This window comes from Rasamsonia emersonii, assembly GCF_000968595.1.
Source record: "Rasamsonia emersonii CBS 393.64 chromosome Unknown ctg1118621760366, whole genome shotgun sequence".
In the NCBI taxonomy this organism is placed as follows: Eukaryota; Fungi; Ascomycota; class Eurotiomycetes; order Eurotiales; family Trichocomaceae; genus Rasamsonia; species Rasamsonia emersonii.
Genome location: NW_013563049.1, coordinates 26,958 through 54,049, shown reverse-complemented (window position 1 = coordinate 54,049; position 27,092 = coordinate 26,958). Strand labels below are relative to the sequence as shown.

The window sequence follows — 27,092 nt, the reverse complement described above, 5'->3', positions numbered from 1 at the left end:
CGTTCGGTCTGTACATCACCACACTGAAGGAGTCCACCAAGACATTCGACGAAGCCACCGAGGCCGTGAAGATCTTCCATCGGGCTATTGCGGAGGGTGTTGAGCCTACGTCCTTCCTGTACAACGCCCTGATCGGCAAGCTCGGAAAGGCGCGTCGTATCGATGACTGCCTGTCCTACTTTGCAGAGATGCGCGCGAATGGTGTGCGCCCGACGAGTGTGACTTATGGCACGATTGTCAACGCTCTGTGCCGGGTCAGCGACGAGCGCTTCGCCGAAGAGATGTTTGACGAGATGGAGTCGATGCCCAACTACAAACCGCGTCCTGCCCCCTACAATTCCATGATCCAGTACTTCCTGAACACGAAGCGTGATCGTAGCAAGGTGCTGGCCTACTACGAGCGCATGCAGTCCCGGAAAATTGAGCCGACCATGCACACCTACAAGCTGCTCATCGATGCCTACGCGTCCCTGGAGCCCGTGGACATGGATGCAGCGAATAAAGTTCTTGACACGATCAGGGCGACGGGCCAGCGTCCCGAAGCGGTTCACTACGCTTCGCTGATTCATGCCAAGGGATGTGTGCTGCATGACATGGCGGGGGCTCGCGAGGTCTTTGATTCAGTGATTGCTAATCCCGAAGTGCAGCCCCAGCCGTGCCTGTATCAAGCGCTCTTCGAGGCCATGGTGGCCAACCACCAGGTTGCGGCTACAGATGAGCTCATCAAGGACATGGAGAGCCGTGGCGTGGAAATGACTCCGTACATTGCAAACACACTCATCCACGGCTGGGCCGCGGAGGGTAATATCGACAACGCTCGTGCTATCTATGACAGCGTGGGTATGGAGAAGCGTGAGCCCAGCACATATGAAGCGATGACCCGGGCCTTCCTGGCTGTCGAGGACCGTCCGAGCGCGGCCAAGGTGGTTGGGGAGATGCTTTCCCGCGGATATCCGACTGCGGTAGCCAACAAAATTGTTGAACTTGTTGGCGGTGGCGCTCCGGCGATGGTGGCCGCGTAACTCGTTCACAAAAAGGATTAATGTCTTCTTGACGGCGGTTTCTTCTGTTGGGATTTCATCTTGATACATATATCCTTAATGATCTACGTGTGAGGTGGGGGCTGGATCCTCACTCGACTATTTCCAGCTCGATGACCTCTGCGTAGGCATCAGAGGGGGAAAGCACTGACCATATGTTCTTTCCTTATTCTTTTAATGGCTTTTCTTTGTCAGCTCATGAGACGAGGCATTTGGACGATGTTCTGAATAATGTATCATATGCACGAGGCACAAAAAAGCGGGATATGGCGTTGGTGAGCATGTTGCATGCATTTTTCTCACAATGAGCAAGCTGAGAAGTCAGGTGGCATATGTGTGGCATATTCCCTTTGTTGTCTTTTTTTTTAAGAATAGACACATCTCTACTCTTCTGGTGTCTTAAAGATGAAAAATTATTTTATTATTTCAGTCTTCTTTCGCTCAATCTAGCCTCTAGCGGTCGATTTGTGGGAGATTTGTAGAGAAGTAGAGCATTACGCAAGGCCATATATGGACTCCGTACTGCATGTACACAGAGAGAGTGAGGACCTAGCTACCTAAGTAACTACTCCGTACTAGGTAGGTAGATAGACCTCATCCTCGATCGAACGACGTCTTTGAAGTGGACTACTAGGTTGACATCTATTCTTCTTCTTTTCTCTCTTCCCCTATCTTTTTCCTCCTCTCTTTTTTTTAAAAAAAAAATAAGTCGAGCGAAAGTAAAGTAGGAAAAAACAGTGTGAAGTTTTGAATACAAATAGAAAATACAAATAGAAAATAGAAATAGAAATAGAAATAGATAATAAGATCTCAATAAGAATTCTGCACTGCACTGTATAGTACTGTACTGTACATGTACATACAAACAAAAGAAATTCTCTCTCTTCTCTCTCGATTCGATTCGATCGATGACCATGTCGGATAGATATATTATATCTAAAGGGAAGAAGAAAAGGTGGATTTGGTTGCCGATTCTCTTCTTTCTTCCCCTTTTTCTTTTGTAATGGCAGTTTGTTTGCTTGATTCACTTGTTCATTTCATAGTAGCTCAGTAGACAAAAAGAAATGAAAATGATGATACATGTCACTCGCTCTATACTATAAAAAAAAGAAAAAGGAAAAAACCTGTCTTGGCCGCCTGAACTATTGAAACATGGTTGGTTGGTTGGAGTATTCTTCTGTTTTCTTTTTCCTTTTACAAATGCGATGCCAGCTGGACTAGTTGATAATTTTTTTCTTTCCCTTTTCCCTACTAGAATAGAAGTTCCTTGCGGGGGAAAAAAAAAGGTCTGTTTTTCTTGACTCGTCTATCCAATAACCAGGGTGTCTTCCGAAGGGAAGCTGTACTGGGGAACTTCCAGGTTCAGGGGAGCAGGGCCTTTCCGGACACGGCCGGAGATGTCGTAGTGAGAGCCGTGGCAGGGGCAGAACCAGCCACCAAAGTCACCAGCCTCGCCAATGGGCACACAACCAAGGTGAGTGCAGACGCCTACAAAAGCGAAAGGTCAGGATTGAGCATCCCAATCAATACGTAAGGTGGAACAACATACCAAGCATGACCAGCCATTCCGGCTTCTGCACACGGTCCGAGTCAGGCTGGGGATCCCGCAGCGACTGCCAGTCGACTTCGTTGGCCTCCTTGATCTCATCTGGGGTACGGTGACGGATAAAGACGGGCTTGCCACGCCATTTGATGATCACCTGTCCGGAAAAACTCTGTCAGACCTCATCCAACGGGGTTTTCAATATAACAATGGAAGACCCGGAACGTACGTTCTTGCCCTCTGGGATCGACGAAAGAGCGACTTCGACCTTGGCCTGGGCCAGGACATCTGCAGAGGCGGACATGTTGACGAGGAAGTCTGTCGACATGACATAAATCAGCATCCCGAACGGTCTCTTTTTCACCACAATTCCAAGGACCCAATTGCAAGCCATCTCCTCCCTGACATGGCCGAAATTCTTTGTCAATGGAAAAATACCAACACAAACATCACATACCCTGCACGGTAGCCTTCGCACCCACAGCAGACACCAGACCCATGCTTCCGGCGACGAAGTACGAGAACACCTTGCTCGTGGTCGCGGAGCTCTTGGCGGCGTACTTGCTGAAGCTGGGGATCTTCAGCGTCGAGTTGGCATCCTTGGTCTTGAAGGGGCTCTCAAAGGACGACTTGGGGGCGGCATCAGCGACTCCTCGCTGCTGGCCAGCTGCAATGGCGGCGCGGGCGGCAGTGGTGGGCAGCTGCTGGCGGGCGCAGGCGCGCAGCAGGGCCGTCGAGGCGGTGGCGAGTTGAGACATGGCCGGCGAGCGCACAGGAGGAAGCAATTGACGACAATTGCGCGTGGTAAAGGGGCGGAGGCGGGAGGAGAGGGGAGGTGTCGAGACAAGACGCTGTTCGGGAGCAGGGAGGATTTTGGAGATGAGGTTGGCGGTTCCGACGGAGTTGGAGCGCCGAAAAGCAGCCGGAATCCAATCACGCCGCCCGTGATTGGCCCGCGTGGCCAGACCCTCTAGCAACACCTCGACAGTGAGAACAGTCTATTATTATTGATCAATGAACTTTCTGCACAACAATGAGCGGAATGCCCTGTTAGATTCTTTTTTTTTCTAAGCCAGCAGGATTATCGCTTGTCTATTCAAAGATGGTCGCTCATTAATCATACAGTCTTGCATCGCCCGCGCCCCAAGAACTTCAATAATTCCCCTCAATCCTGGCTATAGACCTGAGGATTCCCAATGCAATGCAAAAGAACCCAAATTAACCCCGAAAATTATGACCCGCAAACTCCGTAATTGTTGTGATAATAAATTCTAAGAACCCGTATCCCCAACTCAACCCGTCATCTCGACGTCTTCAGTCTGAAAAGGGGCATTGTCGTCTGTCCGATCCACCATGAGGGACAGTGTCGGCATGGAACCCGTAGGGCCATTGGCATCATTACGGCCACCATCATTGTTCGTCTGATTCTGCAGGATCGACGGGCCAGCAGGGGACCGGTTGATCCCGTTCTCTGTCACGGCGCTGCTGCCATTCAACGTCCGCTGGCCTTTCTCCATTGCCGCCGCCTCTTGGGCGGCTTCCCGAGCTCTCTTCTCCTTGAATTGTCGATATGTAGTCGTCTTGGGTATCACGTCAGAGAGAAATTCGAGGTTGTCGATTCGCGAAACCGCGGTAGCTAGCATGATTTTATTGCCAAGTCAGCATCGACACGAAATTCCAACGCTCTGTGATGGCGAAAAAAAGCGCGTGTGCTCCATACCGAGATCTTTGTATTGGATAGTCTTTCGGGGTTTTCGTTCTGATTTGACTACATTGTACCCCTGTTCGGCCAAATATTGGATGAACATTTCCTATTATTACATCGACAGGTGAGTTTGTGTTGCACGTAGAAGGCACGAAGAGAAGGGCAACGTGAATGTGATCGGGAGAGAAACGAACCGTAGCCATTGCGATAACGAAAGTAGCATTATGAGAGCATTGCGCGATATCCTCGTCAAGTTGAATGATCTTCTTTATTCGTGATACTATCCATCCACCGCGTCACCAGGTTAGTCTCACAACATTTAGAAGACGGCGGATCGAGTTGTTATACGTACAAGGCAGAGCTGTCTGGCCTGTTATCTCCTCCGCCAGAGGAGCGGTGGCATTATTGCTGGGAGGCATCTTCAAGATAGACGGGAGATGTTGCTGGTGGAATGACGCGACGCGACGAGTTGTTGCAAGGACGTGAAATCAGAAATCGAATTGAAGAGCAGCTTTTTCGGTTAATTAGATAATTGGGACGCCGTAGAGATGACTGCTGACGTAGAGCTGGTCGCGTAATAAAGAGGTTCTGGCACGTGTGCGGTTTTCCATTGAAAGCGAGTCGTATGCGGCCTAAGTAGGTTATCGTCCGCAAGATGGAGCCAAGTGTATTCTTATTGCTAGCTACGTCGAGGATTATCCGGAAATAAGACTTTATTCAGGTCAATGGCTTTGGTTCTATTTTTATTATTACTCGCATTACTATCGGGACGACCATGGCATCCCAAAGTGAATCGTGATTGAAATTATTGTTGGGCTCGTATCGTGCTTATCTGCGGTCGATGCTTATCCCGATTGCGGCATCCGCAAGGCTGAGCTTTCACGCGGGCTCTTCTAGTTGACTAGCTTCATACACCACAACTACTTCCAAGAAACGGACATCCAGCACAGTCAATCTGGAAAGGATAAGGGCCGTTTATCTGGACAAGGAAACAGGGCGCTCCTCTCGGACTCTTCCTTTTTTTTTCTCTTCGCCTCTCTCCTCTATTGCCGGCTAGTCCATGTGTTCCGTGCTAGACTGCTATGCGAATGATCCCATCATCGAGGTTATACCCGACTTATGACCGCCCCTCGCGCATCGTCGAGCTCCGCGCAGCTTCGCCCTTTCCTTTCTCCAGTTGATCCTCAAACTCGAGCCTCGCGAAGGCTATCCGGCTTCTCCGTTTCCGACCAGAGCGATCACGGAGCCGGAGCAGCATCCACCGTCGCAGACACATCTACTCCGAACCCGACCGTCACCGAGGAGATCAACGAGATCAAGCGCTATGAGGATTTTACCACCATCGACTGGGTCCAGGATGCTGTGCACGAACAGGCGCGCCGCCGAGCTCGCCGAAAGGACGGCTCCGGCTTCTGGGACAAGGAGGGGACGCTGGGATGGAGGCGAAAGCTGCGCGAGTCGTACGACGCTGGCCAGGCCTGGCTTGTGGTGACTATCGTCGGCGCAGCAATTGGGTTGAATTCTGCCTTTCTCAACATTGTGACCGAGTGGCTGTCCGATATCAAGTTGGGCTATTGCACCACCGCCTTTTATTTGAACGAACAATTCTGCTGCTGGGGCGCGGAAGACGGTATGGCCATATAGCCTATTAAAACTGTGCAGAAATGCTTGCTAATATTGTCTCTTAATGGCACAGGTTGCCCCGAATGGAAGCGTTGGGGCTCGTTTGCATTCATGAACTACATTGCGTATTTTGTCTTCGCTGTATGTAACGCCGCTTCTGCGTGCCTTCCATTCAATAAATATCCAGTGCTGATATATTGTCTACATTATAGATTCTATTTGCCTTTACAGCTGCAACTCTGGTCAAGTCGTTTGCTCCATATGCCGCAGGTTCCGGCATCTCGGAGATCAAGTGTATCATCGCGGGGTTTGTGATGAAAGGGTTCCTCGGCGCTACAACTCTGTTCATCAAGTCTATCGGACTTCCTCTTGCCATTGCCTCTGGTTTGTCCGTGGGAAAAGAGGGTCCTAGCGTTCACTTTGCGGTGTGTACAGGAAACGTGATCTCTCGGTTCTTCAATAAATATCGACGGCATGCGGCCAAGACGAGAGAGATCCTGACTGCGAGCGCAGCGGCCGGCGTAGCAGTCGCGTTTGGCAGTCCGATCGGCGGTGTATTATTCTCACTCGAGGTGTGTATTATTGAAGAATATGAAGTGTACTTGCAGACCTAACCAGCAGCAGGAAATGGCAACTTACTTTCCCTTGAAGACTCTTTGGAGGAGCTATTTCTGTGCTCTGGTTGCGACCGGAGTGTTAGCTGTACGTGTCACTCTCATTAGGTCCGGACTTCCTCGTACTGACAATGTATAGGCTATGAATCCTTTCCGGACTGGTCAGCTGGTCATGTTCCAGGTCAAATATGATCGCACGTGGCATTTCTTTGAGCTGATCTTTTTCGTCTTTCTTGGCATCTTTGGCGGTTTATACGGCGCATTTGTCATAAAGTGGAATCTCCGAGTTCAGGCGTTCCGGAAGAAATATCTAGCAAAATACCCCGTGGCGGAAGCCACCGTCCTTGCCGGCATCACGGCGCTTTTATGCTATCCAAATATATTCTTGAGGATCAATATGACGGAAATGATGGAAATATTGTTCCGGGAGTGTGAAGGAGACAATAACTACAACGGCATCTGCGAGTAAGTGCTCTGCTGTTTTTGGAGGAGTCATTTAAAACTGAATTGCTTCAGGGCCAAGAATCGGTGGGGGATGGTGCTGTCGCTTGCCGTCGCCACTGTACTTCGGATATTCTTGGTGATCATTTCGTACGGTTGCAAAGTCCCCGCGGGTATCTTTGTACCGTCGATGGCGATCGGCGCATCCTTTGGCCGGCTAGTTGGGATCCTTGTCCAAGCGCTGCATGAATCATTTCCCGACTCGAATTTCTTTTCTGCTTGTGAACCGGATGTACCGTGTATCACACCAGGCACCTATGCTTTCCTTGGTGCTGCAGCTGCGTTGAGCGGGATCATGCACCTGACCATTTCGGTGACAGTCATCATGTTTGAGCTGACAGGAGCGTTGACGTACATTCTTCCGACGATGGTGAGTTGGGCACGATTTGGGGATTAATCCGCATGGAATGCAGCTGCTGACTTGCTCAGATCGTGGTAGGTGTGACTAAAGCTGTCAGCGACCGATTTGGCAAAGGTGGCATTGCCGACCGAATGATCTGGGCCAATGGCTTCCCATTCCTCGACAATAAGGAGGACCATGTGTTCAATGTCCCGGTCTCGCACGCAATGACCAGCAATCCGCTGTCCTTGCCAGCATCTGATTTCCCAGTGCGGGAAGTGGACCGTCTGTTGAACGACAACAAGTTCCAGGGGTTCCCCATCGTCGAGGACCGCAACAGCAGAATCTTGGTGGGCTATATTGGCCGTACGGAGCTCCGATATGCCGTCGATCGGGCGAAACGGGGAGGGCTTCTCTCTCCAAACGCAAAATGCGTGTTCTCAAAAGAAGCTGCTGCGGCGATGGTTTCGCAGGGACAACCCCCTACCCCCATTTCTCACAATGCTCCGCAAACCTTTGACGAACTCGAGGACGCCACGGGTGCCCGATTCGTAGACTTTAGCCCGTATGTGGACCACACGCCGCTTTCGGTGCATCCTCGCCTTCCACTTGAGACGGTCATGGAGCTGTTCAAAAAGATGGGGCCCCGCGTGATCTTGGTTGAGCACCGTGGTCGCCTAATAGGTCTGGTAACGGTGAAAGATTGCCTGAAGTATCAATTCAAAGTCGAGGCGCAAGAGAACGCGCTGGCAGCGGGTCCGGGACTGGGCAACGGCAACAGCCATGCTGACGATCATCCTGCCACTTTTGAGGAGAAGCTATGGGACTTTTTACAGCGGATCGGTCAGACGTTGAGGCTTATCAGCGGGAGCGGCGGTGGTGGCAGGGTGAGACTGAATTCCCGGTCGGGATCATTGCCGCTGCAGTCCAGACGAGGACCTTCGCCGGAGATCCTCGAAGGAACGGAAATTGATGACAGGGGGCTTGAATTGGAGGAGCGGAGGGAGAGGTAGGACTGACTATAGATTGTATTGCTTACTTCTATCAAGGAGGTATGCTGTACTGTATATGATGAATGAATTGAATTGACTGAATTATAAAACGAAACTTTATTCGATTGTCGGACGTAATAAGTGCCTTGCTTTAGCAATTATCGCACGTGTCCTGGACATTAGTCAAGGTATGGCTTCAGTGGTATTTCATTTCCATGAGAAAAGTATCTTGGTCCTATGAGGATATTATATCTATATTATACTATATATCATGACAGTCCGGTCTGGATCATATCAACTTGAGCCACTCTTCGTTGCGCTTCTGCCCTGCCGTCTACCCAGCAGGGCGTCATCTTCCGCTGCCTCCTCTTCCTCATCATGATCATCCCCATCCAACGTTATCGTCTCCCCCTCAGCTTGTCCTTCTCCTCCTTCCCTGCTGCTGCTGCTGTTGGTATGCTTATCCGTTTGGTTCTCCCTCATCCCGACAAGAATACAACCCGCCGCCATCATCGCAGCGCCCAACCACCACAACCCCCGCACGGGTTCGCCAAAGACAATCATCCCCAGAATGGCCGTGACGAGGAAGTTGGCCGAGGTGTTGGTGATGGAGACCTTGGTTGTCGAGGGCGCGGCCGTCAGGGCGCGGGTGAACAGGGCCCACATGGTGAAGTTGCTGAGGAGGTTGAGGGCGAAGCAGATCTGTTGATTCTCGAAAGTTAGCTCTTCTTCTTATCTATGATAAATAATATAGACAGGACGTCTGTGTATGTATGCAGCTGACGTACCCCCCGCACAACAACCTCCACCAACCCATCAGGGAGATGCAAGAAGTGCGCGATCCCGCGCGCCACGGAACCAGTTGATTCGGTTGTTGTTCTGTTTAAAATAAAAAAGAACATCAGTCAGAAATAAATACCGCTCTCTATATATAGTCATATGCATGTACGATATATAGGCAACGGAATAGAGGGGAGGGGGTGGTGGAGGACTACTCACAACTTCGCAAACAATCCATTCAAAGCCGCAAACGTCCCGCTCGCGACGGCGAGGATGATCCATCGCGTGGCTGTGAAGGGTGTCGTAGTTTTGGTTGTAGTGGAAGTGGTCATGGCGTCGTCGTCGTCGTCGTCGTGGATGGGATGAGTACACAGTAGGAGGAATGGAGGAGACCCGCTATCGAAGCACTTCCATTCGTTGTCCCTTTTTTTCTCCCTTTCTCTCTTTCCTCCAATTGAGACTCGATTATTGACTTGTGTTTGATCGAGATGGAATTGGATTGGATTGGATTGAATTGAATCAATTACTGACACCTCGACGTTCGTCAGCGTCAGCTGCGGAGTCGATCCTGACTGACTCGGGTTAGCGTGCTAGCAGCGGATCCACAAGCTTAACTTCATGAATGCGTGACGGCGAATGACATTGGAGCTTAAGTCCATACAGTACACAAAGGTACTACTACTCTATTCAAAAGACAAGAACTAGAGGGGTAAAAAAAGAATATTCTTCAATGCTTTCTTTCTTTTTCTACTTTATATGGTAGTTAACTAAGTATGTACAGTACAGTACTTACAAGAAAGTAATCAACGTGTTCAGACGAGTTTTATTTAATGCCGTGACGTCATTAAATCTACTTACTATATCATATCGCTACCAAGTTTCAGAAACAGAAAGGGGAGGAGGAGGGGGGGGAAGTTTTGTATTATTGTGATGTTTATCCCAGCAGTGGCTTTTGGTCAAAGTAAATTGATCTATCCTCCGTATGTACATACTGTACATGTATAGCTGAAATCTCCAGACTTGAAAAAAAAAAGCTCTTGTGTGAAATGACACTTTCTTCTTCTGAACACATCCTGTCTATTACTATTATCTATATAATTAATACCTTTCCTTCCTTGAGGACCACTCTAGTAATGTAGTATGCGGGCTGAAGAAATGAAATAAATACACATATGTAGGTTGGTCTATCTGCCTGTCGATAATCCTCTGTCATGCTCATGCTCCCAGGCGATTACTGGACACACCTCAGAGCATCCATCACTCGCCCATGTAACTGGCCATTCCTCACGGCCAGATAGATCTCGCTGGCATATGTCCCCAGGATCTTGCGATTGCCACCGTTCCCTTCTTCTCCCGCCGTCGCAAGGGTGGGATGGTCCACAAGGCCCCGATGCATCGGCACATTCAGGTCTTTCCTGACAAACTCGTAGAGGATCTTCGTTGCCGAGCTGAGGTAGGACGGTGTCGTCTGGTGTCGGAAGAAGCTTTCTCGGGTGCGGTTGTACACGTCACTCAGCGTTTCTCCGGCTCTTTTCTGGTATTTTTCGATGATGGTCAGGATGTCAGGGGACGAGGAGGTGTTGGTAGTATCGCCAGAGCGATAGAACGTCAAATGCTCCAGAAACGGTCCTAGTGATTCTTTCGCGGCGAGTGCCCCGCGATCTTTGAGATCGAGGTGTGATAAACGCGTCCATTTCTCGAGCAGGGTTTTCCACGACTCCGCTGCGAGCGCGTCCGAGTTTTTCGCCGACACAATCGGCGAGAAGAGTTCGTGGACAATTCCTCGGACGGCTGGCTCGGCTGCCTTGACGAATTCCAAGTGAAGACAACGGAGATCGAGGGCCTGACAGAGAGCGTAGATGTAGGTCGCTGCCATCAGAGACACCACTTCGATCGCTTCGAGTGTGTACCGCGCGGCCACCAGAGCCAACGAGTTCACCGACTGATTGTTCATTTCTGCGACTTGCACATGTGAACTGACCGGACGAGCAAGGTACGCGAGCTCCGACATGTACGCCGCCATGTTGACGTCGAAGCCTTTGAAGGTAAAGGACAGGCTCGGGTCATCGGCACTCAGGTTTGGAGGCAGTCCTTTGTTGAGCATGTTGTTGATCAGCTCTGAGCACTGCGCGTACAACAGCTTCCCAAACATCTGCATCGCTGTCATCGTCTTTTCCATGGCAGATGTCACGCATGCGGCCTGGAAATTACCGCCATGGTGGATGCTGTTGTTTGTCGCGTCAATCAGTGGATTGTCGGTCGTCGAGTTCACTTCGGCAGCGATCTGTCGATGCGCCAGGCAGAGGTCCTCGAGCTGTGGCCCGATCCACTGCGGCGCTGTCCGGAGAGGATACCGATCTTGGGCCAGGCCGATCGTCTGGGGATCTTTGTCAGGAGCAAGCTTTGATCCCGAAAGAAACGCGCCGATGTTGGCGGCAGCCTCCGTCTGGCCCGGATGAGGGCGAGCTGCGGAGATGAAGGGGTGATAATTATGAGCCGTGCCCAACAGAGCTTCGGTGCCCATCGCAGTGAGCAATTGGCAGAGCACAGCGATCTGCTGGGCCTGATGGGTGGCAATACAGGCTGCCGCACAGCTTGCGGCCGTACCGTTCGTGATCCCGAGTCCTTCCTTCGCCTGCAGACGGATGGGCTGCAGTCCAGCCTGTTCCAGAGCTTTGTCCGCTGGCAGGTAGGTTGGATTGCTGTCATCGCCCGTTCGCACGTATACGTCGGGATTCCCCTCAAGCATGCCAGCAATATACGATAGCGACGAAAGATCGCCCGAGGCCGATATGCTTCCACGGAGCGGCACAACTGGCGTCATGTTCTTCTCCAGCAGAGTCAGGATGGACTTAACAATGCTGACCCGAACCCCTGAATGGCCGCGCATAAGGGAGTTGCATCGAATGAGCATCATGGCCTTGACAATCGGGACGGGCAAAGCGTGGCCCCGGAGTCCTTGTGCTTGCGGAGTGGTGAGCGACGGAAGTCCCTTGTCAGACGGAAGCAAGATGCCGACGTTCAGATGTTGCTGCAATGCTATCTGGAGACCCTCCAAACTCGTCGTGCGAGTATCTGCACTGCCGCCAAAGCCTGTATTGACGCCATAGACGGTGCGGCCGCGTTTCAGCTCCTGGTCGAGAAAATCGACGCTTTGTTGCACCTGATCTAGGATCCTCTGGTCTTCTGTCAAAGCCGCCTTGGCTCCATACCTTTTGAATTGCGTTTTTTTTTGTCAGCTTGATATGAGACTTTTTCTTTTCATCGAGCAACTCCAGCGTACATGCAAACGGCTATCACACCAGGAATGGTCAAGGAATGCCCATCTATCAGAACCGGTTCGCGGGAGTCGAGATATGCTTGCAGCGCCGTCCATTCGGACCTTGTTAGTTTGGCATGTTGAAGATCCATGCTGTAGAGCAGTCTCGTTCTATGAACAACAACCTTGTCTGAATAACAACGCGTGAAGTTCCTTCCAGAGTCTGTATATTTATATATAAAGAAGATGATCCTGATTCGACCTCGTATTTATCAAATCAAATCAATCAATCAAACTCGTTATCCCTGAAGCCTCGATGCAATTCTTCACAGCATTCGAGCAAGGAAGAAGGCTCTTATGAATTCTGAAGAAAATAGAGTTCTTTATCAGGATCGTACCAAGGGATGGATGGAGGGTGGAGCGGTGAAGCAGGCGAGGTCGCAGCCCTGATCCTAGGCCCTAGGCCCTAAGCTTACTACACCGAGCAAGGCCGCTAACCAATCAGTCCCGAGAATTTCGTAAACTTCGTCAACAACTAATAAAGACGTCGAACCATCATCATTATCGATATTTGATTTTAGCTCGAGGGCGGAAACGGACGTGCTCGGGCGGGTGACAGATGGGATGAAGACAAGTCTCCTTTCTGCAGTCCTTTGTTCTATGGCGGGATACATACATAGATATATGTATTCAACCATCTCGGTGTCACTGCATATGCAATTATTAACAATGAATACTGTGGGGAGCCTTACGAAGCTCACGGTCTGCAGAGATGCGACACCATGTCTGCAAGTGTACGAAGTAGATATTGTCGGCACACTAGACAATTGAACGTCAAGCTAGACAGGGATCAAATGCAGCTATCCAATTAACTACGTGTAGTAACTAGCCAATAAGCGTTAAATCGTGATAATTTGCAGATTAAGTTCTTCAGGGGTTTCGAGCCGGAAGGTAACAAAGAATTCAAAAGCAGATCCTATGTCTTTGTTTCGATAGTAGATAAGAGTAATAGCACAGGCAGTAAAGCACGAACAAAGAATGCCAACACACCTCCCTTGCTAGCATCTAAAGCTACAGCTGTACTCATTTCTAGAGTAAGTAATTCCCTAACTACGTATGCAGGTATGTAACACCCGCTAACTATGAATGCCAACTGCCTCTTGTGGGCCTAGGTATACTTTTATAAAAGCCACCTTAATTTTTAACCTCCTTAGGTCTGGCTTTATAACCTGTTAGTATAGTAGATAGTTATTTATTCATGAGGTACAGTAAGATTATAATTAAAATTAAAATCATAGGTGCCTATCGAACTAGCTAACTAACTATTAACGTGATTTGTTAACAGAATGAAGTCTTCTAGAGGATTTTGAGCCCATATTTATGCAGCATGCTTGCAAGAAAGTGGCAAAGAGTTGAAAAATACCTAGATCCCGTATCTTTCTGATGCTGCGAGCAGGGTCCTGCCAGATATAATGAATGAATGCACGTCGACTCCCGGCTCCATCACTTGAGTTAATATAGAGCAGCCAGCCCATCTTGATGTTCTTGTTGAATTGAATTTCGAATATGATCTTGTTAATCCCAAGACGTCTAGACCAAAAGGGCTTCGAAGGAATTGCTGAACCTGTTTCAATCAAGACGATCTGCTTCGATCAGTTAAAAAGCAGAAATCACTCCAGGTGGGTTGCGAAGCTGGAAATCCTGTCAATGAAGCGAATAAGAAACACCCAAGATAAATATCAACACTCAAGATAAATATATTATTTCCCATAGACGTATCTGAATATATATCTATATGATATCATACAGGCACGAGATAAAAAAAAAGAAGCTCGTATCTACAAGTACATTGTCTTGTTTTGAAATTTGAAATAATACATCGTTTTACAATCCGGTTCAGCGTGGCCGGAATACAGCGATCAACAGGCCCATCACAGCAGCTCCAGCCGCGGCGCTCTGAACCGCAACCGTCGTGAGATCGCGTTGGGTGAGGATCACATTTCGATCGCTGAGAAGGTTGCGAACAGTTTCCTTCCAGTATTCAGGAGACAGAACATTCTCAACAGAGAGCTGACCAGGCAGCACTGACTCTGGTGGAAGACCAGCTGGAACTGTGGTAACGGGAACGCTCGTGTCCGGGTCTGATGTCAAGCCGATATTGGACACGATTTCTTCCAATTGAGTCTCGACCTGTTCTGCTGCAGCTGGCGAATCGGCCGCGACATCCACACTAGGACTAACGCTTGCTACTGCACCAGCTGCAATTGCTCTTGTCGCAGCAGCCTCGTTCTCGATCGCTTCTTTGACCTTCTCCTCAAATCCCTTCACCAGTCTCCGTCGTCGCCATGGTTCCACCAAGACCTGGAAGATCAGAAACAGGAGCACGTTCACCCCCATCAGGCCCCAAGTGCCCCAGGTACTCATTCGCCGGATCTTGTCCGACCAAATCTGCTCTTCATGGTAGCGAGAAAGGATGCTTCGGTTGAGTTGCGCCGTAGCCTCTTCCACTTCGCGTTCAGCCTCAGCGAGGGCCTGCTGCGCCTCAGCCTCCGCGACTTCGTTGGCGTGGTCGGAGCGGTAGAGAGACGTAAAGCGTTCGAGATCGGCCGGGGACCACGCGTGTTTCCTCTGAAGAAGTTCGTTAACTTCCCGCTGAGAGGCTGAGCGGCGATTGATCGCAGCTGAGTAGGCCTCCTTGGCCTTGCGGACAACTGACCGGGCCTCGCGAACTCGCGCCTCTGCAGGTACAAACATTTGTCAGTAAATAAAATCCAGCCCCAACCAGAAACAGCTCTCCATTGACACACGTACCGTGAGATTCGATCTCCTTTTTGAGCTTTTCAATAGCAGAATATCCGGTCAGGTCATTTAGCCTCTGACCTACAATGAATATATTCGATTGCAGATTGTCCATCAGATTGGTAAACTGCTTTGACAGCTGTGATCTTCGTCCTTCCTCCTGTGACGGGAGTTCTTCCTCCCTTCCTCCCAAACTCTTCTGGGAACCATGTTGGCCCTCCACCTTTTCTTCCTTCACAGCGGCTCCCGAGGACGACGATGACGCTGGTTGTACTGGTTGTCCCTCCGTCCGGTTTGTGTCATTGTGGGTAGCGTTTGTCTCATTCAACGGGTTCTCATCCTTTCCGGATCTATCTTCCTCTTTAGAAGAGTACAGACGTGACTGGGCTCTGAATTGACATCGCACGCAGATTGAAAACTCCCGCGCGGGGAGAACCTTGGTAGGCGAGGCGAGCTTCGACCGAGGTGCCGGCGGAAGGAGATGTGGACGGGGACGGGAGGTTCTCGCCAGGCCGACGCCCGATCGGAGCGATTGCCTGACCAGCAATGGCACCGGATGCATGGCTGGCCAAACCTCTGTGAAGGCCACGAGGTCTTCTGTCTGCCGTTGAATTGAAGGAATGGGGCAGCGGGCGGATCGGAGAGGAGCTGAGAGTCGGCCGGCGATTGTTGAGGCCTTCCAACGCTAGCGCCGCGGTCCAGCGGGACTCGTGATTGGACCAGGCGTGCAGTCCATACATTACATTACATTGGAGCAACTGGGCTCGATTTAACAGCATATAGACATCCTGCTTCTCTCTTCTGAGAAATGCATGTACTGTCATTTAATTCTTTTAATTGCCGTTGTATTTGCTGAGTTAGATGCCAGAATTGGAGGGGATAGGCATACGTCAGCCGATACTGGCAATTAGCATCCGTCTCGACAGTTAAACATTCCAATAACACTTTCCGTCACCAATATTGATCCTTTTTTGATAGTCGTAGATAAACATGGGTATTTATTTATCTGCATAATTTGGGCCACAGTAAGTTCAGGAGAAAGGCAACACATGCAAGGAAAAACAACCTGGGCGCTGAATTCCTTAATATCGGAGCATTGATCACAGGAAAAACCACAAGTCGCGTGGCAAAACTGGGAGAGAAGAGGGTTTTCATTAAAAAATTGCGGTGCCAGAAAGCGTCTACGTCGAATATAACCAAATATAACTGCATGTAATATTGGGGGGAATAACGAGTCGCGATTGAATCCTTTTCATTCTTTTTTTGGGCCCTCAAGACTCCACTGATGAGGTACCATGAATTCAATCTTGAGTCTGCACCTTATGGTCACCTTTCACGGCTTCAGCATATGTTGGCGGAGGACGACTGTCGCCAGCTTCCGGCTGGTGTGATTCCGGTGGGACAGTCTGGGAGGCCGACGTTGCACCGTAGTTTCTGTCCCCCGGGTGAGGAGCAGCAGGTTGATGATACACGTAGTAGTAGGTCACCCGACCGCTTTCGACATCACCGCGGCGGGAGCCCGTGAGATGTTCGTAACCCTCATGTTCAGGATCGGAATCTGGGTATTTCAAGATGATGTACCAAGCGTGCAGGAGGCCGGGAATATAGCCGAGACAGCAGAGCGCGAGGTTGATGATCGAGTCGGCAGTACAAATGCCGCGCTTTATCCATACTTTTAGATTACCAAGGTCAGTATCATAAAAGCCCACAAATAACAGCAACACCAAGTTTTCTTCTGGGAGTACACGATCCCAGGCTAGTACTCACCAGAAATGGGCGGAAAGAAAACGGCGAGGATGGCGAGGAAGACGTCTGCGCCGCACATGATTGGGACAGCGGGTCGACGTCTCCAAGAATTCTGGAGGCACTGGGGTGATCTGTCAAAAGAAGATGAATCAGAGACAAACGGAGACGGGAGGACCCGTCTACGCGTGGATTATCGGGGATTCAGCGGGTTGTTCTGGCACAAAGGGAGGTGCGAGAATAATAAAGTGGGAGCCTGGTGCCTCTCCACATGACGTCGATAAGGCTGGGTGACAGGACCTGGGCCTCACGTGACTGTCTGCTTTCGGGTCCGCTAGCAGACACGTGGAGAGACCGAGAGAGGCTCTGGAAGAAATTGGACATGCTTTGATGGCCCTGGCCCCTATGTCATTGCCTGGTTATATTATTTAGGAAGCAGATATGTAGAATGGTGTTTGTCCAAGGTATGGCCGCGACAAATCGTGTTCATCGCCGGTAGACGAGTACGGAGTATTCTGTACTCCGTACTGGCCTTGCGATTTACACCCATTTTATCAGCACTTCGATCTGTTAGACGCTCTGACGTTAGTCAGGAGCCAAGAATGAAGGTTTATCATGATTCTCTTTTCCCACATGACTCCACCACTTGCTGCTCGCAAGTCGATACTTCAAGATGTGCACAGTGCACGTAGGTACAGGAGGCGATTGTTTAGCTCCGGGGACGGAGGGCGGAAAAGCTGTGGAAATTATCTCCTCGGGCCACGAGGCATAAGCTCCGACCTCCGACTCCACCGTCGGTCCCTGAGCTGTGCCACCACGGTTGACCGTCCCTAACAGAGCACCGCTGCGATGCGGGATGTGGAGTGGAGAACACGCGCAGTAACTGGGGCCTCCTGGACGTGATGCCTGAAACTGTTCACCTCCTGCGTGCTCCATATACTTGCGGTGTGGTCACCACCATCTCCTCCCACGTATCTTGGTAGTTACGTGTCCGCCCTGGAAGTATCCAGACAACGGTTACAGAACGACAAGGCTGTCAATGGCCCTGGGGGTCAAACAAACGGCCCTGCTGATGTCTCCGCCAGAGCTCTCTGAGCCGTGCCGCGTCGATATCATGCATCGGCCTCGGTAGTGCGTCCCCGCCTCCTGGAATACTACAGGCAACCTGCGTCACTGTTTCTCAGCCTTGTGCGAGTTCCAGACCTTGGAGGTTCTCTGTTTGCCCGGACGCAGACGCGTTTCATGCTGTTGGGCTCTCACTGTTCTGCAAGGCGGTCGATCTGCTGGTCTCGTCCGGTCCCTGGCAGACGGCGCGCAGGCTAAGCAGGCTAAGCAGGCCCGTTTGAAGGCCGGCCAGTCGCGGGGATCCGTCCTCGCGCTGGGCTCCATCGGGCGTCTGTTCGCTGGCCTCTGCTAGCCTGTTTCATCCTAGAGCGTCGCTTCCCTTGGTTTCTGCCGCCTCGCGCTGCTGCCACGGCCGCTCCGTCCGGTTAGCGAGAAGTCAAAATCGCCGTGAGAGCTGGCTGGTACTGCTAGGGAGGGCGTGCTTGCCTTGTACGCTGTAGACCAGCCTCTCGACCTCTGCTGCTCCCGTGCGCGCCTTCTGTTCTTTTTCTTTCTGCGCTTGCCCCTTCGATTCTCTTCAGAGTCGCTCTTTTCCTTCTCGACCGTCCATTCCTTCGCGGTTCTCGTCTGGGTGTTCGTGCCCAAGTCACTCGTTACGTTTTGCTTTCTTCAGGCCGTTGCCGGTCTGCGATTCCTTTTTGCCCCTTTTCTTTTCCTGTTACCTTCGTTGCGCCGCGGCCGCCCTTTGAATCTCGAGTCCCGATCACAAGCCGACATGACGAGTCTGTGAGGAACCTGTGCTCTCCAATTCGACTGTCAAGTGTTGGAAAAGCAGATTGGCCTGCCAGAGATCTCTGTCCGGTTGTCATTGGGATTTTGAGAGTCAATTCGGAGAACCCGGCCCACCATGTCGGGCTCCTGCATTTCGCTTGCTGGTTCCACGACCTGTCCTGCTTTTAATGCTTCTTCGATTTCCACCGATCCCAGTCTTGTTGCGCAATTGTATGCTTCTCTTCGATTTCGACTGTGCGGTTCCGAGGTGGCTGACCGGTCGCTTCATCTAGTCCCTTTCTCGCCTATGTTTCAAACGTCCACGAGTTCGACCAGCAATTGAGCAACTACGTCAAATCCGACTATGTCAAGGAGAAGTATGTTCCGCTCCAGTGGGGGATCCATCTTGGCCAGGACTGATCGTCTCTTCTTCACCTTAGATATCAGCAGCTGTTAGGATGTTCGAAAGTCAATCTTACCGACACGAGAGACTACTATGCTCGGTATACGACCAGCGTAATTTGCAATGGCATTGTGCAGAACTCCAAAACCCCGTGCGGTCTCTCGAATGAGCAGTCAATGCCTCTCTGTGCCGATACTTGCGTTCGTACCCTGGCCTTCCCTCTCCAGGACTTTTACTGATTTCCTGCAGGCTCTCTTTGCGACTAGTGAGGAGGAGATTACGGTGGACTCCCAGCTCTGTGGCACGCCCCAGTCCAACTACGTGAGCCAAATTCGCGCCGATTTTACCAACTGCGCGTTGCCTGCAGATTCGCTCTCGGGATCCTGTATTCCGGGGGACCAAAATGAGCCTGATGAGTGTGGTTATGGCACGAATCTCTTGGGTCTCTGCAGTTATTGCGCAGCCAGTTCTCCCAATGCAACCGATTCGTGCTGTATAAATTCAAATGCCACGGGTCGTTGCGCAAACGTTCACCTTCCGTCGCCAACCACGCTGCCGGCATTGTTTACATCTACTTCCTTACCAACAGCGACTTCCAACTCCACCAATTCGAACCACCATCTTTCTGGGGGTCAAATTGCCGGCATTGCAATAGGTTCCGTGGCTGGGTTTGCGTTGGTGGTGGCTTTGTTGGCCCTCCTTTTCGTCTGTCTACGCAGACGCAACGCAGCGAAGGGAAGCAACGTCTTAAATCAGCCGAACCCGCACCGAACAGGCCCGGCCCCAATGCAATATGCTCCTGCACCCACCAGTCAGAAGAGTTTCGAGCCGGTTCCAGGAGGACGAGTGGCCCGAATGTCGGCTTTACAGGCTGAATCGGACGGCTCGACTCGCACTCACACCGCTACCACCAGAGGTGGTACGACCAAGTACAGTGACGTCTCTGACTCGGAGGGACTGGGGGCGAGCCCTGGAGGTCTGTCTCGGCGTGGTCCCCCTACTGCTGGGAGGCGTCACGGTTCGCTCTCCAGCACTTCGGTGTTGGCCATGGAGGGCGAGAATTCTCCCCATTCCGGCACGGTTGGGCAGGTCTCCTCTCCCGACGGCGTTACCAGCGGGCAGTCGGAACAGCTTGCTTACTTCCGAGACTACTACTCGCAGGATGATATTCATCCAGGTGACGCAGTCTCAGTGTTGTGGGCTTATCAGCCTCGCGCGGCGGACGAGTTCGAATTAGAAAGAGGAGATATGTTGAAGGTTGTTGGCATCTGGGACGATGGCTGGGCAACCGGCGTTCGTCTCAATGAGAGGGCAGAGGATTTTGATGCGAAGCACAATCCCCAACGGGATAGTGGCGTTTCCAACGGATCAGAGAAACGAGGCTCATCGCCCCCGCCTCGAGCAGAGATCAAGGCGTTCCCGGTCAGTACATCTGCTGATTTCCCCTCTTCCTTACAGCTAACTAACGGTTCCTGCAGCTTGTTTGTGTGTGTCTCCCGCAACATTGGAGAAAGATCATTGAAGGGGATGCGGCAGCTGAGGCTGGTTCACCGCCATCCTAATGCACTTCTGATCTGAAGAACACGTTTCATGCGGCATCATGTCTTGACGATGGTTTCTTATCCTCTTCTTTTTACGGCGTTGCGTGAGGTCTTCTTTTTTTTTCCCCCCCTTTGGAACTTTTTCACCTCAAACAACCCGTTCGTCAGAGCCCATGTTCAGGTTCAGATGACCCCGTACCGGCATCACCTTTTCTCCGACAGACACGCCAAAGAATTCCAATTCTGGGGCCTCTGCCAACCGTCGAGCCTCTTCGCAGTATCATTTTACCTTTGCCTTGTTCATAAGATGCGCTGGTTTCGAACATCGAGTTTCCGCTGCAGAGCCCTTTGAGATGTCGATTGACGTCCGTAGACGACCTGTAAGGCGAAATCTGGGTGGCTCAGCGAGATGATTTGCTTAGCTTTTTCCTTTTTTTTATACCCCATTATGGCGATAACCTTGCCGTTGGTCCCTTTTGTTATTTATTTTCTTCAAGCACGCAAGCGCGTTGTTTGTTTTTAACTTCCATCCTGGTTGACTGGACTCTAATTCCTTATTCACAACTTCTCTTCTGATGCCTGGGTGGTGCTCTGCGCAAACTCTTGCGCAGAGCGATGAGGGCTCAAGGCAACGGGAATGAAGTGCATTCCCTTTAGATATCTTCTGTATCTACGTATGTAGCAAATGTAGATATTGTATGTACTTCGACTGCATTGATTGACCAAGTTGTGTGGTCTTTGCGATTCCATTGATTTTCCTACTACTAGCATTCTTTCTACCTACCTACAGAGTAGGCAGGTCGTTATTTTGGGACGGTGAACTTGGGACGCTGCCGGCCCGCCCCACATGGCTATCAGTGTATCTTATCTCGATCTTGAATCTATCGATATCGATATTGGTTGGCCTCGTTTATCTTCGCTTCTTATATTTATTTTATTTACATCCAGACAATCACGAACTTGAGACGGCAGAACAGGACGTTTGAGGAAATTCTGCAAAAAAAGATAAAGGAAAGGAGAAATTCTGATCTTGAATAGTTCAGTTCCATCTCGCAGTTCACCATCTTCTCGCTCGTCAGCGATGGCTACGCTAGATTCCAAACCCTTCCCTGTGCCTAACAGCACCCTCTCCTTTTGGAGAACGCAGCCCCATGATCTTGACAGTCACCGTTCTACGGAGGAGCTTCCTGCCGAATGTGACATTGTGATCATCGGAGCCGGGTACGCCGGCGCCTCCGTCGCCTATTATCTCCTGGAGGATAACCCCTCTCCGCCATCAATTGTGATCCTCGAAGCCAGACAGGCGTGTTCGGGGGCAACTGGGCGAAATGGTGAGTTCCATACTTATATCCTTGTGGAATAAATCAATCTCAATCTGCTTTTCATTGTTAAGTTTCCTGTTTCTCGCAGGACTTGCTGTTGGCTTCTCATGACACGTCCTAGGAGAAAGAGAACTAACTAGTCCGTTTGAACGACGCAGGCGGGCACTTGAAACCGAGTCCGTACCAAGTTATCATCAACAATGCCCCAAAATACGGCCTTGAAGCAGCGGTGGAGTTGGCCAGGTTTGAAACGGCCCATATCCCTGCCATGAAACAGCTCGTCGAGAAAGAGAATATTGATTGCGACTTCCATATCACTCGCGCGGTGGACGTTCTTCTGGACGAGAGTCACTGCCAGAAGGTGAAACAAGGTTATGATGAACTAGTGAAAGCCGGCGTTTCCACTCTCCTGGATGTGGAGTATATACCAGAATCGAAAGCGGAGAGGGCAAGTATTTTCTTAATTTTTAGTCTCTAAGATGATTCGAAAGAACTGACTAAACTTGCCATATGGTGAAAACGGCAGATATCTGGAGTCAAAAATGCCAAAGGCTGTTTCAGTTTCACTGCTTGTCATGTATGGCCGTATAAGCTCGTGCTTCATCTCCTGAAAATTGCCGTTTCCCGGGGCGTCAATTTGCAGACGCACACACCCGTCTCTGAGGTGTCAGCAACGCCCGATGCCTCGACGGGACGTTGGACTGTCGTCACCCAGTCTCGGGGCTCGATCCGGGCCAAGAAGGTGGTATACGCGACAAATGCCTACACCGCAGCGCTCGCTCCACAGTATGCGGGCAAGATTGTCCCCGTTCGTGGAATCTGCAGCCGGATCGTCACCCCGAAGGACAAGCCAGCGCCACATCTTCCTAATACGTACAGCCTGCGTTGGAGCGCTGCGCTGTACGACTACCTGATTCCTCGCCCTGACGGCAGCATTATCGTCGGAGGAGCGAGAAAGGACTATCTCTCCGATCCGAAGAATTGGTATAACAATTTCGATGATTCGCAGCTCATAGATTCTGCGAAGCACTACTTTGACGGCTACATGCAGCGGCATTTCCGAGGCTGGGAGGACAGCGGAGCATACACGGATCGAGTGTGGACTGGAGGTTGGTGTGAAGCAAACACACAAGCCCTTTTGACGCTTTGTTTCATAATACGAGCTCACAAAGAGACTGACGACAAAACCTTCTCCCAGTGATGGGCTATTGCAGTGACTACCTGCCGCACGTTGGCCCTATACCAGGCAAGCCGGGACAGCTGATTATCGCCGGCTTCTCGGGCCATGGGATGCCACAAATCCTCCTTTCTGCCAAGGGAATCGCTAAGATGATTCTAGAGGATGTCCCTTTTGAGGAGACGGGGATCCCACGATTGTACCGGACGACGCAGGAGAGACTGGATAGTACGGAAGAGAAAATACTCTCGACTGCTGGAATTAGCACTGCAAGGGCAAGTCTGTAGCAGACGTCGCAAGTTCTGCAAAGACACAGAGAAAGTGAAAACATGCGCACAATGATGCCATTGGGCTTTGTTTACAGGTATGCATGTGGATGGAAAGGATTATCCGATCCAGCAAAAAAAATACCATTGGATAGGTATAATTGGTTTATCGAGGTGCATGTGAGGACCTAGTAACTACCTAGGAAATTTCAACTTGAGCTCGATATTCGAAGACAATCGAAGATCAGAGTGGTTGAACTAAACTAAGTGTAGATTATTTAATATTATCTCCGAACTTTAATTGCTTCCTCCGCAGTGGCCCCACCACGGCGATGTCATCCGCAGGTCTGTCGGCCGTCCTGCCCGACTTCACCCTCTGGCCCATTTGTCCCTGTCAACAGGCTCCTTTCCTCATTGAACTGCAGCCTCTACCTCTCTCTTCCTTTCGCTCCTGGTCCTGCGCTCTCTTGCCGCGGCTACTGACCTTCTTCCCGCTCGTCATCCTCCGAATTCGGTTCATGCCTGTTCGCCCCTCGACCCTGCCATTGAGGTTCAAGTTATTACCGCTCAATCGGACTAGTCTCTTCTCTGGAGGGATTTACAGAAGGTTAATTCGCCTGATTACTATGACGGCAGACAAGGTAAGTTGCGTGCAGGTTATTTTTCTGTGGGAATGAGAAAAGAAGGCCAAGCTAATACGCAGCAGCAAGGTCCAAGTAGCTCCTCCAACCATCCAAAGAGGCTGGTCTGTATGTTTCACCCACCTGCTGGCAAACTTCTGTCGGTGCGGAAGGTCTTGTCCAGGATTGTATAGCTGATGTTATCGATTGCAGTCGCCCCCGGCGACATCCAAGGACCCGATGCCGAGGGTGCGAAGGCAGCGACTTCTCGCCTTGCGGAGGAGATATCTCGCTCTGACACATCGACGCCCACTTCGGCCACCCAACAGGAACTTCTGTCTCATCCTGCTCGCGCGCACCAGTTTGTAATCAATCCGCCGCTCACAATCTCGCAACTACATCCTACCAACCCTCTCCATCAGTTCCACTCGTGGTTCAAAGATCCGCGTCTTTCTCCCTCCTCAGCGCCGGAGACATGTACCCTAGCAACGGCGTCTCTACCCTCTGGTCGCGTGAGTGCTCGCGTGGTCTATCTCAAAGAGCTGGACGAGAGAGGGTGGGTCGTCTACAGCAATTGGGGCAGCCGGGAGGGAAAAGGTGGCCAGGTGTTTGGGAGAGGGGCCAACCAGCTTGGACCAGATGGTATCAGTGCGGCGGCTGCACAAGGGCTACAGGATCAACCGTTCGACCAGGGCAACAAATGGGCAGCACTGACCTTTTTCTGGCCCACGGTGGAGCGCCAAGTGAGGATCGAGGGCCTGATCGAGCCGCTCACGAGGGAAGAGAGCGAGATGTACTGGCGCACGAGGGAACGCGGCAGTCAAATCGGCGCCTGGGCGAGCTGGCAGAGTAAAGTGCTCTGGACGGCGGAGCCCGGGACGCTGCCTCTACGACGGAAGAGCGAGGCCGCAGCTGGGGGCAAAGGGCACAGAGCGCGCAGATATCGAAGACGGACGCGCTGTGCTGGAGCAGCGCGTCAAAGAGATAGAAGAGCGATTCGCAGACAAGGAGGAGATCCCTCTGCCGCCTTTCTGGGGCGGCGTGCGCATTGTCCCCGAGTCAGTCGAGTTCTGGCAGGGCCGACAGAGTCGACTGCATGACCGATTCCGCTACGTGCGGGTCGAGACAGGAGGACAGTCCAACGCCGAGGCGCAGGAAGGCGAATCTTTCAAGTGGCGGATAGAGCGGTTGTCTCCATAGAAGAACAGTAATGAACTTATCGTTAAACTTGTACTGTACATATAAAAAATGGGGAGGTTGGAAGACGTCTATAGACGGTGGGCATTAATTATCTCTCTAAGATCAGTACTGTAATAGTAGTGAAAGAGGTAAGTAACTCTTAATGGCAACACTAGTTGTGAAAGATAGGTATCATCCTCTGGCTAAGTTTATAAAATTCTCTTCAAAGACTACAGTGAAAACAGACTTAGATGACATGAGGCTGTGAGCATACAAGGAAAGAGGTTGATCATGTAGTAAAAGGTGATGTAGATAGACAAATGAGAGAAAGAGACAGTGACCTATAAGCAGGATCATATCATCCTCGTATTGGGCAAGAGCCTAACTATTTGCACTGGTCATGTTGGCTACCTATCTGGCCCAGGTATCTAGGGATGGGAAAATGAATTTCAATTTCTGTCATTGCCTCTTCACGTCACACAAAGCAATCACTACCCACTCATTATACTTATGCAGTGCAAACTGCCAGCAATGATGACTGAGTCGATCAGATATTTCTGAAGTCGGCTCCCCTCTCTCCTCGATCTGTCCATTCTTTATGTGACTTCTGTCACAATCACCAGCACTACCTGCTTGAGTTTGTCTTGTTGTCCTCTCTTTTCCTGTTTAAACACCTGAGATGATTTCAAGGTGAGCAATATCCACCACTTGACTTATATTAGCTACCAACAAATCTCACTTCCTTTTCTGTTTCACTTCATTTCTACTTTTCCGTTTTGTTTACACTCTCTTGTTCATCACTTCAACAAATATTTCGATCCTTTTCTCTCCCACCACCTTACTAATTCTCGAGACCAAGCCAATTCTTGCTTGAGCCTACCAATTTTTTACAATCTCCTACCATATCGATGACAAAATGCTCGAAACAGTTGATGAGCGCATACGACAGGCCAAAGGAAAATGGGCAATTGCCAAGGTACGGTCTACACAGTCTGTCTATGAGGATTATGACCTTTTTTGTGCTCAAGTTGATATAGCAGCAACTCCTCGCAAACAGCCTCAGAGCCATACAACTGAGATCACACTGCCAGCTCCAACCCGTCTCCCCTCCCCAGCGACACCAGATACAGGCACGACGACCGCGATCAAGACCAACAAAATCGACTTGGATTGTTTGGTTCGAATACCATTAGAGACGTCCAGACAAATTCTTATTAGTCCATACGAGGTGGACTGGGCTGACAGGGCTTGGAAAGTAAGCACTCTTCTTGGCTACGGTCTTACGTGCGAGCCATATCCAACTGCAACAATACAGACCTTACATCCTGCTCATTCTTGTTTTAGTTGTGACCTCGAACCAGGACACTCTGACTACAAGTTCAGATGAGTCCAAGCCGACTGAGAGCCCCTCACAACCTATTATTCTGACAGTTTTTTAAGAGAACGGCAAGGCCAATGCGGAAGCTGCTCTATTGATAACTGAGTTGCTTGGAGCTCAGGACAAGTTTGCTGAACTTCGTTTTGCAGTCATCTCCTCTCATTCCTCTTTTACTCGTTTTACTCGACCATCTATTTCCCTTTTTCTTCTCACTTCTATCACTGAAGACATTTCTCGTTGTTGACTATTGCTTTATTTATATTCTCGCCTTTACATGTCGCCTTTGCTTCTCATCTTTACCTCATTTGTCCTTTCCCCAACTTTCCCTCCTTAGCGCTCATCTGATCCCTCCCTTTGCCCTACTTCCATCCTTACTACTCATCATATATCTCCCAGAGGCTTCTCCAAAAACCACTTTCTCTCATTCTTAT

The 27,092-nt window shown here is 50.5% G+C and overlaps 10 protein-coding genes across 10 annotated transcripts; 4 read left to right on the top strand and 6 right to left on the bottom strand.

The window, feature by feature from the left end:
- T310_6143 (Pentatricopeptide repeat protein) lies at positions 1–1,022 on the top strand (the record flags this gene model as incomplete). Its single annotated transcript, XM_013471038.1, has 1 exon — positions 1–1,022. A coding segment is annotated over one exon (1,022 nt), but the record flags the coding sequence as incomplete, so codon positions are not given.
- Positions 1,023–2,346: 1,324 nt separating this feature from the next.
- Positions 2,347–3,341, bottom strand: T310_6142 (Ubiquinol--cytochrome-c reductase; the record flags this gene model as incomplete). Its single annotated transcript, XM_013471037.1, has 4 exons — positions 2,347–2,528; positions 2,590–2,755; positions 2,813–2,901; positions 3,041–3,341. The coding sequence occupies 4 exons, from the start codon at positions 3,339–3,341 to the stop codon at positions 2,347–2,349; spliced, it is 738 nt and encodes a 245-aa protein (XP_013326491.1).
- Positions 3,342–3,875: 534 nt separating this feature from the next.
- Positions 3,876–4,491, bottom strand: T310_6141 (uncharacterized protein; the record flags this gene model as incomplete). The annotated part of the gene is made up of 3 exons (XM_013471036.1): positions 3,876–4,219; positions 4,304–4,364; positions 4,405–4,491. 3 exons carry the CDS (start codon positions 4,489–4,491, stop codon positions 3,876–3,878), a joined length of 492 nt encoding a protein of 163 aa, XP_013326490.1.
- Positions 4,492–5,407: 916 nt separating this feature from the next.
- On the top strand, positions 5,408–8,379 carry T310_6140 (Voltage-gated chloride channel; the record flags this gene model as incomplete). Its single annotated transcript, XM_013471035.1, has 7 exons — positions 5,408–5,918; positions 5,985–6,052; positions 6,124–6,483; positions 6,530–6,613; positions 6,665–6,990; positions 7,042–7,396; positions 7,456–8,379. 7 exons carry the CDS (start codon positions 5,408–5,410, stop codon positions 8,377–8,379), a joined length of 2,628 nt encoding a protein of 875 aa, XP_013326489.1.
- Positions 8,380–8,652: 273 nt separating this feature from the next.
- On the bottom strand, positions 8,653–12,549 carry T310_6139 (Phenylalanine ammonia-lyase; the record flags this gene model as incomplete). The annotated part of the gene is made up of 7 exons (XM_013471034.1): positions 8,653–9,060; positions 9,147–9,237; positions 9,358–9,710; positions 9,997–10,008; positions 10,131–10,215; positions 10,383–12,350; positions 12,422–12,549. 7 exons carry the CDS (start codon positions 12,547–12,549, stop codon positions 8,653–8,655), a joined length of 3,045 nt encoding a protein of 1,014 aa, XP_013326488.1.
- Positions 12,550–12,752: 203 nt separating this feature from the next.
- On the bottom strand, positions 12,753–13,484 carry T310_6138 (uncharacterized protein; the record flags this gene model as incomplete). The annotated part of the gene is made up of 4 exons (XM_013471033.1): positions 12,753–12,761; positions 12,874–13,105; positions 13,159–13,183; positions 13,448–13,484. 4 exons carry the CDS (start codon positions 13,482–13,484, stop codon positions 12,753–12,755), a joined length of 303 nt encoding a protein of 100 aa, XP_013326487.1.
- Positions 13,485–14,293: 809 nt separating this feature from the next.
- Positions 14,294–15,936, bottom strand: T310_6137 (Mitochondrion biogenesis protein (She9); the record flags this gene model as incomplete). Its single annotated transcript, XM_013471032.1, has 3 exons — positions 14,294–15,135; positions 15,209–15,556; positions 15,603–15,936. 3 exons carry the CDS (start codon positions 15,934–15,936, stop codon positions 14,294–14,296), a joined length of 1,524 nt encoding a protein of 507 aa, XP_013326486.1.
- Positions 15,937–16,497: 561 nt separating this feature from the next.
- On the bottom strand, positions 16,498–17,021 carry T310_6136 (Stress response RCI peptide; the record flags this gene model as incomplete). The annotated part of the gene is made up of 2 exons (XM_013471031.1): positions 16,498–16,868; positions 16,964–17,021. The coding sequence occupies 2 exons, from the start codon at positions 17,019–17,021 to the stop codon at positions 16,498–16,500; spliced, it is 429 nt and encodes a 142-aa protein (XP_013326485.1).
- A 1,890-nt stretch (positions 17,022–18,911) lies between these two features.
- T310_6135 (SH3 domain protein) lies at positions 18,912–20,756 on the top strand (the record flags this gene model as incomplete). Its single annotated transcript, XM_013471030.1, has 4 exons — positions 18,912–19,006; positions 19,069–19,152; positions 19,216–19,378; positions 19,428–20,756. The coding sequence occupies 4 exons, from the start codon at positions 18,912–18,914 to the stop codon at positions 20,754–20,756; spliced, it is 1,671 nt and encodes a 556-aa protein (XP_013326484.1).
- Positions 20,757–21,800: 1,044 nt separating this feature from the next.
- Positions 21,801–25,304, top strand: T310_6134 (uncharacterized protein; the record flags this gene model as incomplete). Its single annotated transcript, XM_013471029.1, has 8 exons — positions 21,801–22,050; positions 22,182–22,461; positions 22,603–23,150; positions 23,240–23,497; positions 23,758–24,125; positions 24,191–24,233; positions 24,318–24,847; positions 24,960–25,304. 8 exons carry the CDS (start codon positions 21,801–21,803, stop codon positions 25,302–25,304), a joined length of 2,622 nt encoding a protein of 873 aa, XP_013326483.1.
- Between the last annotated feature and the right edge of the window lie 1,788 nt (positions 25,305–27,092).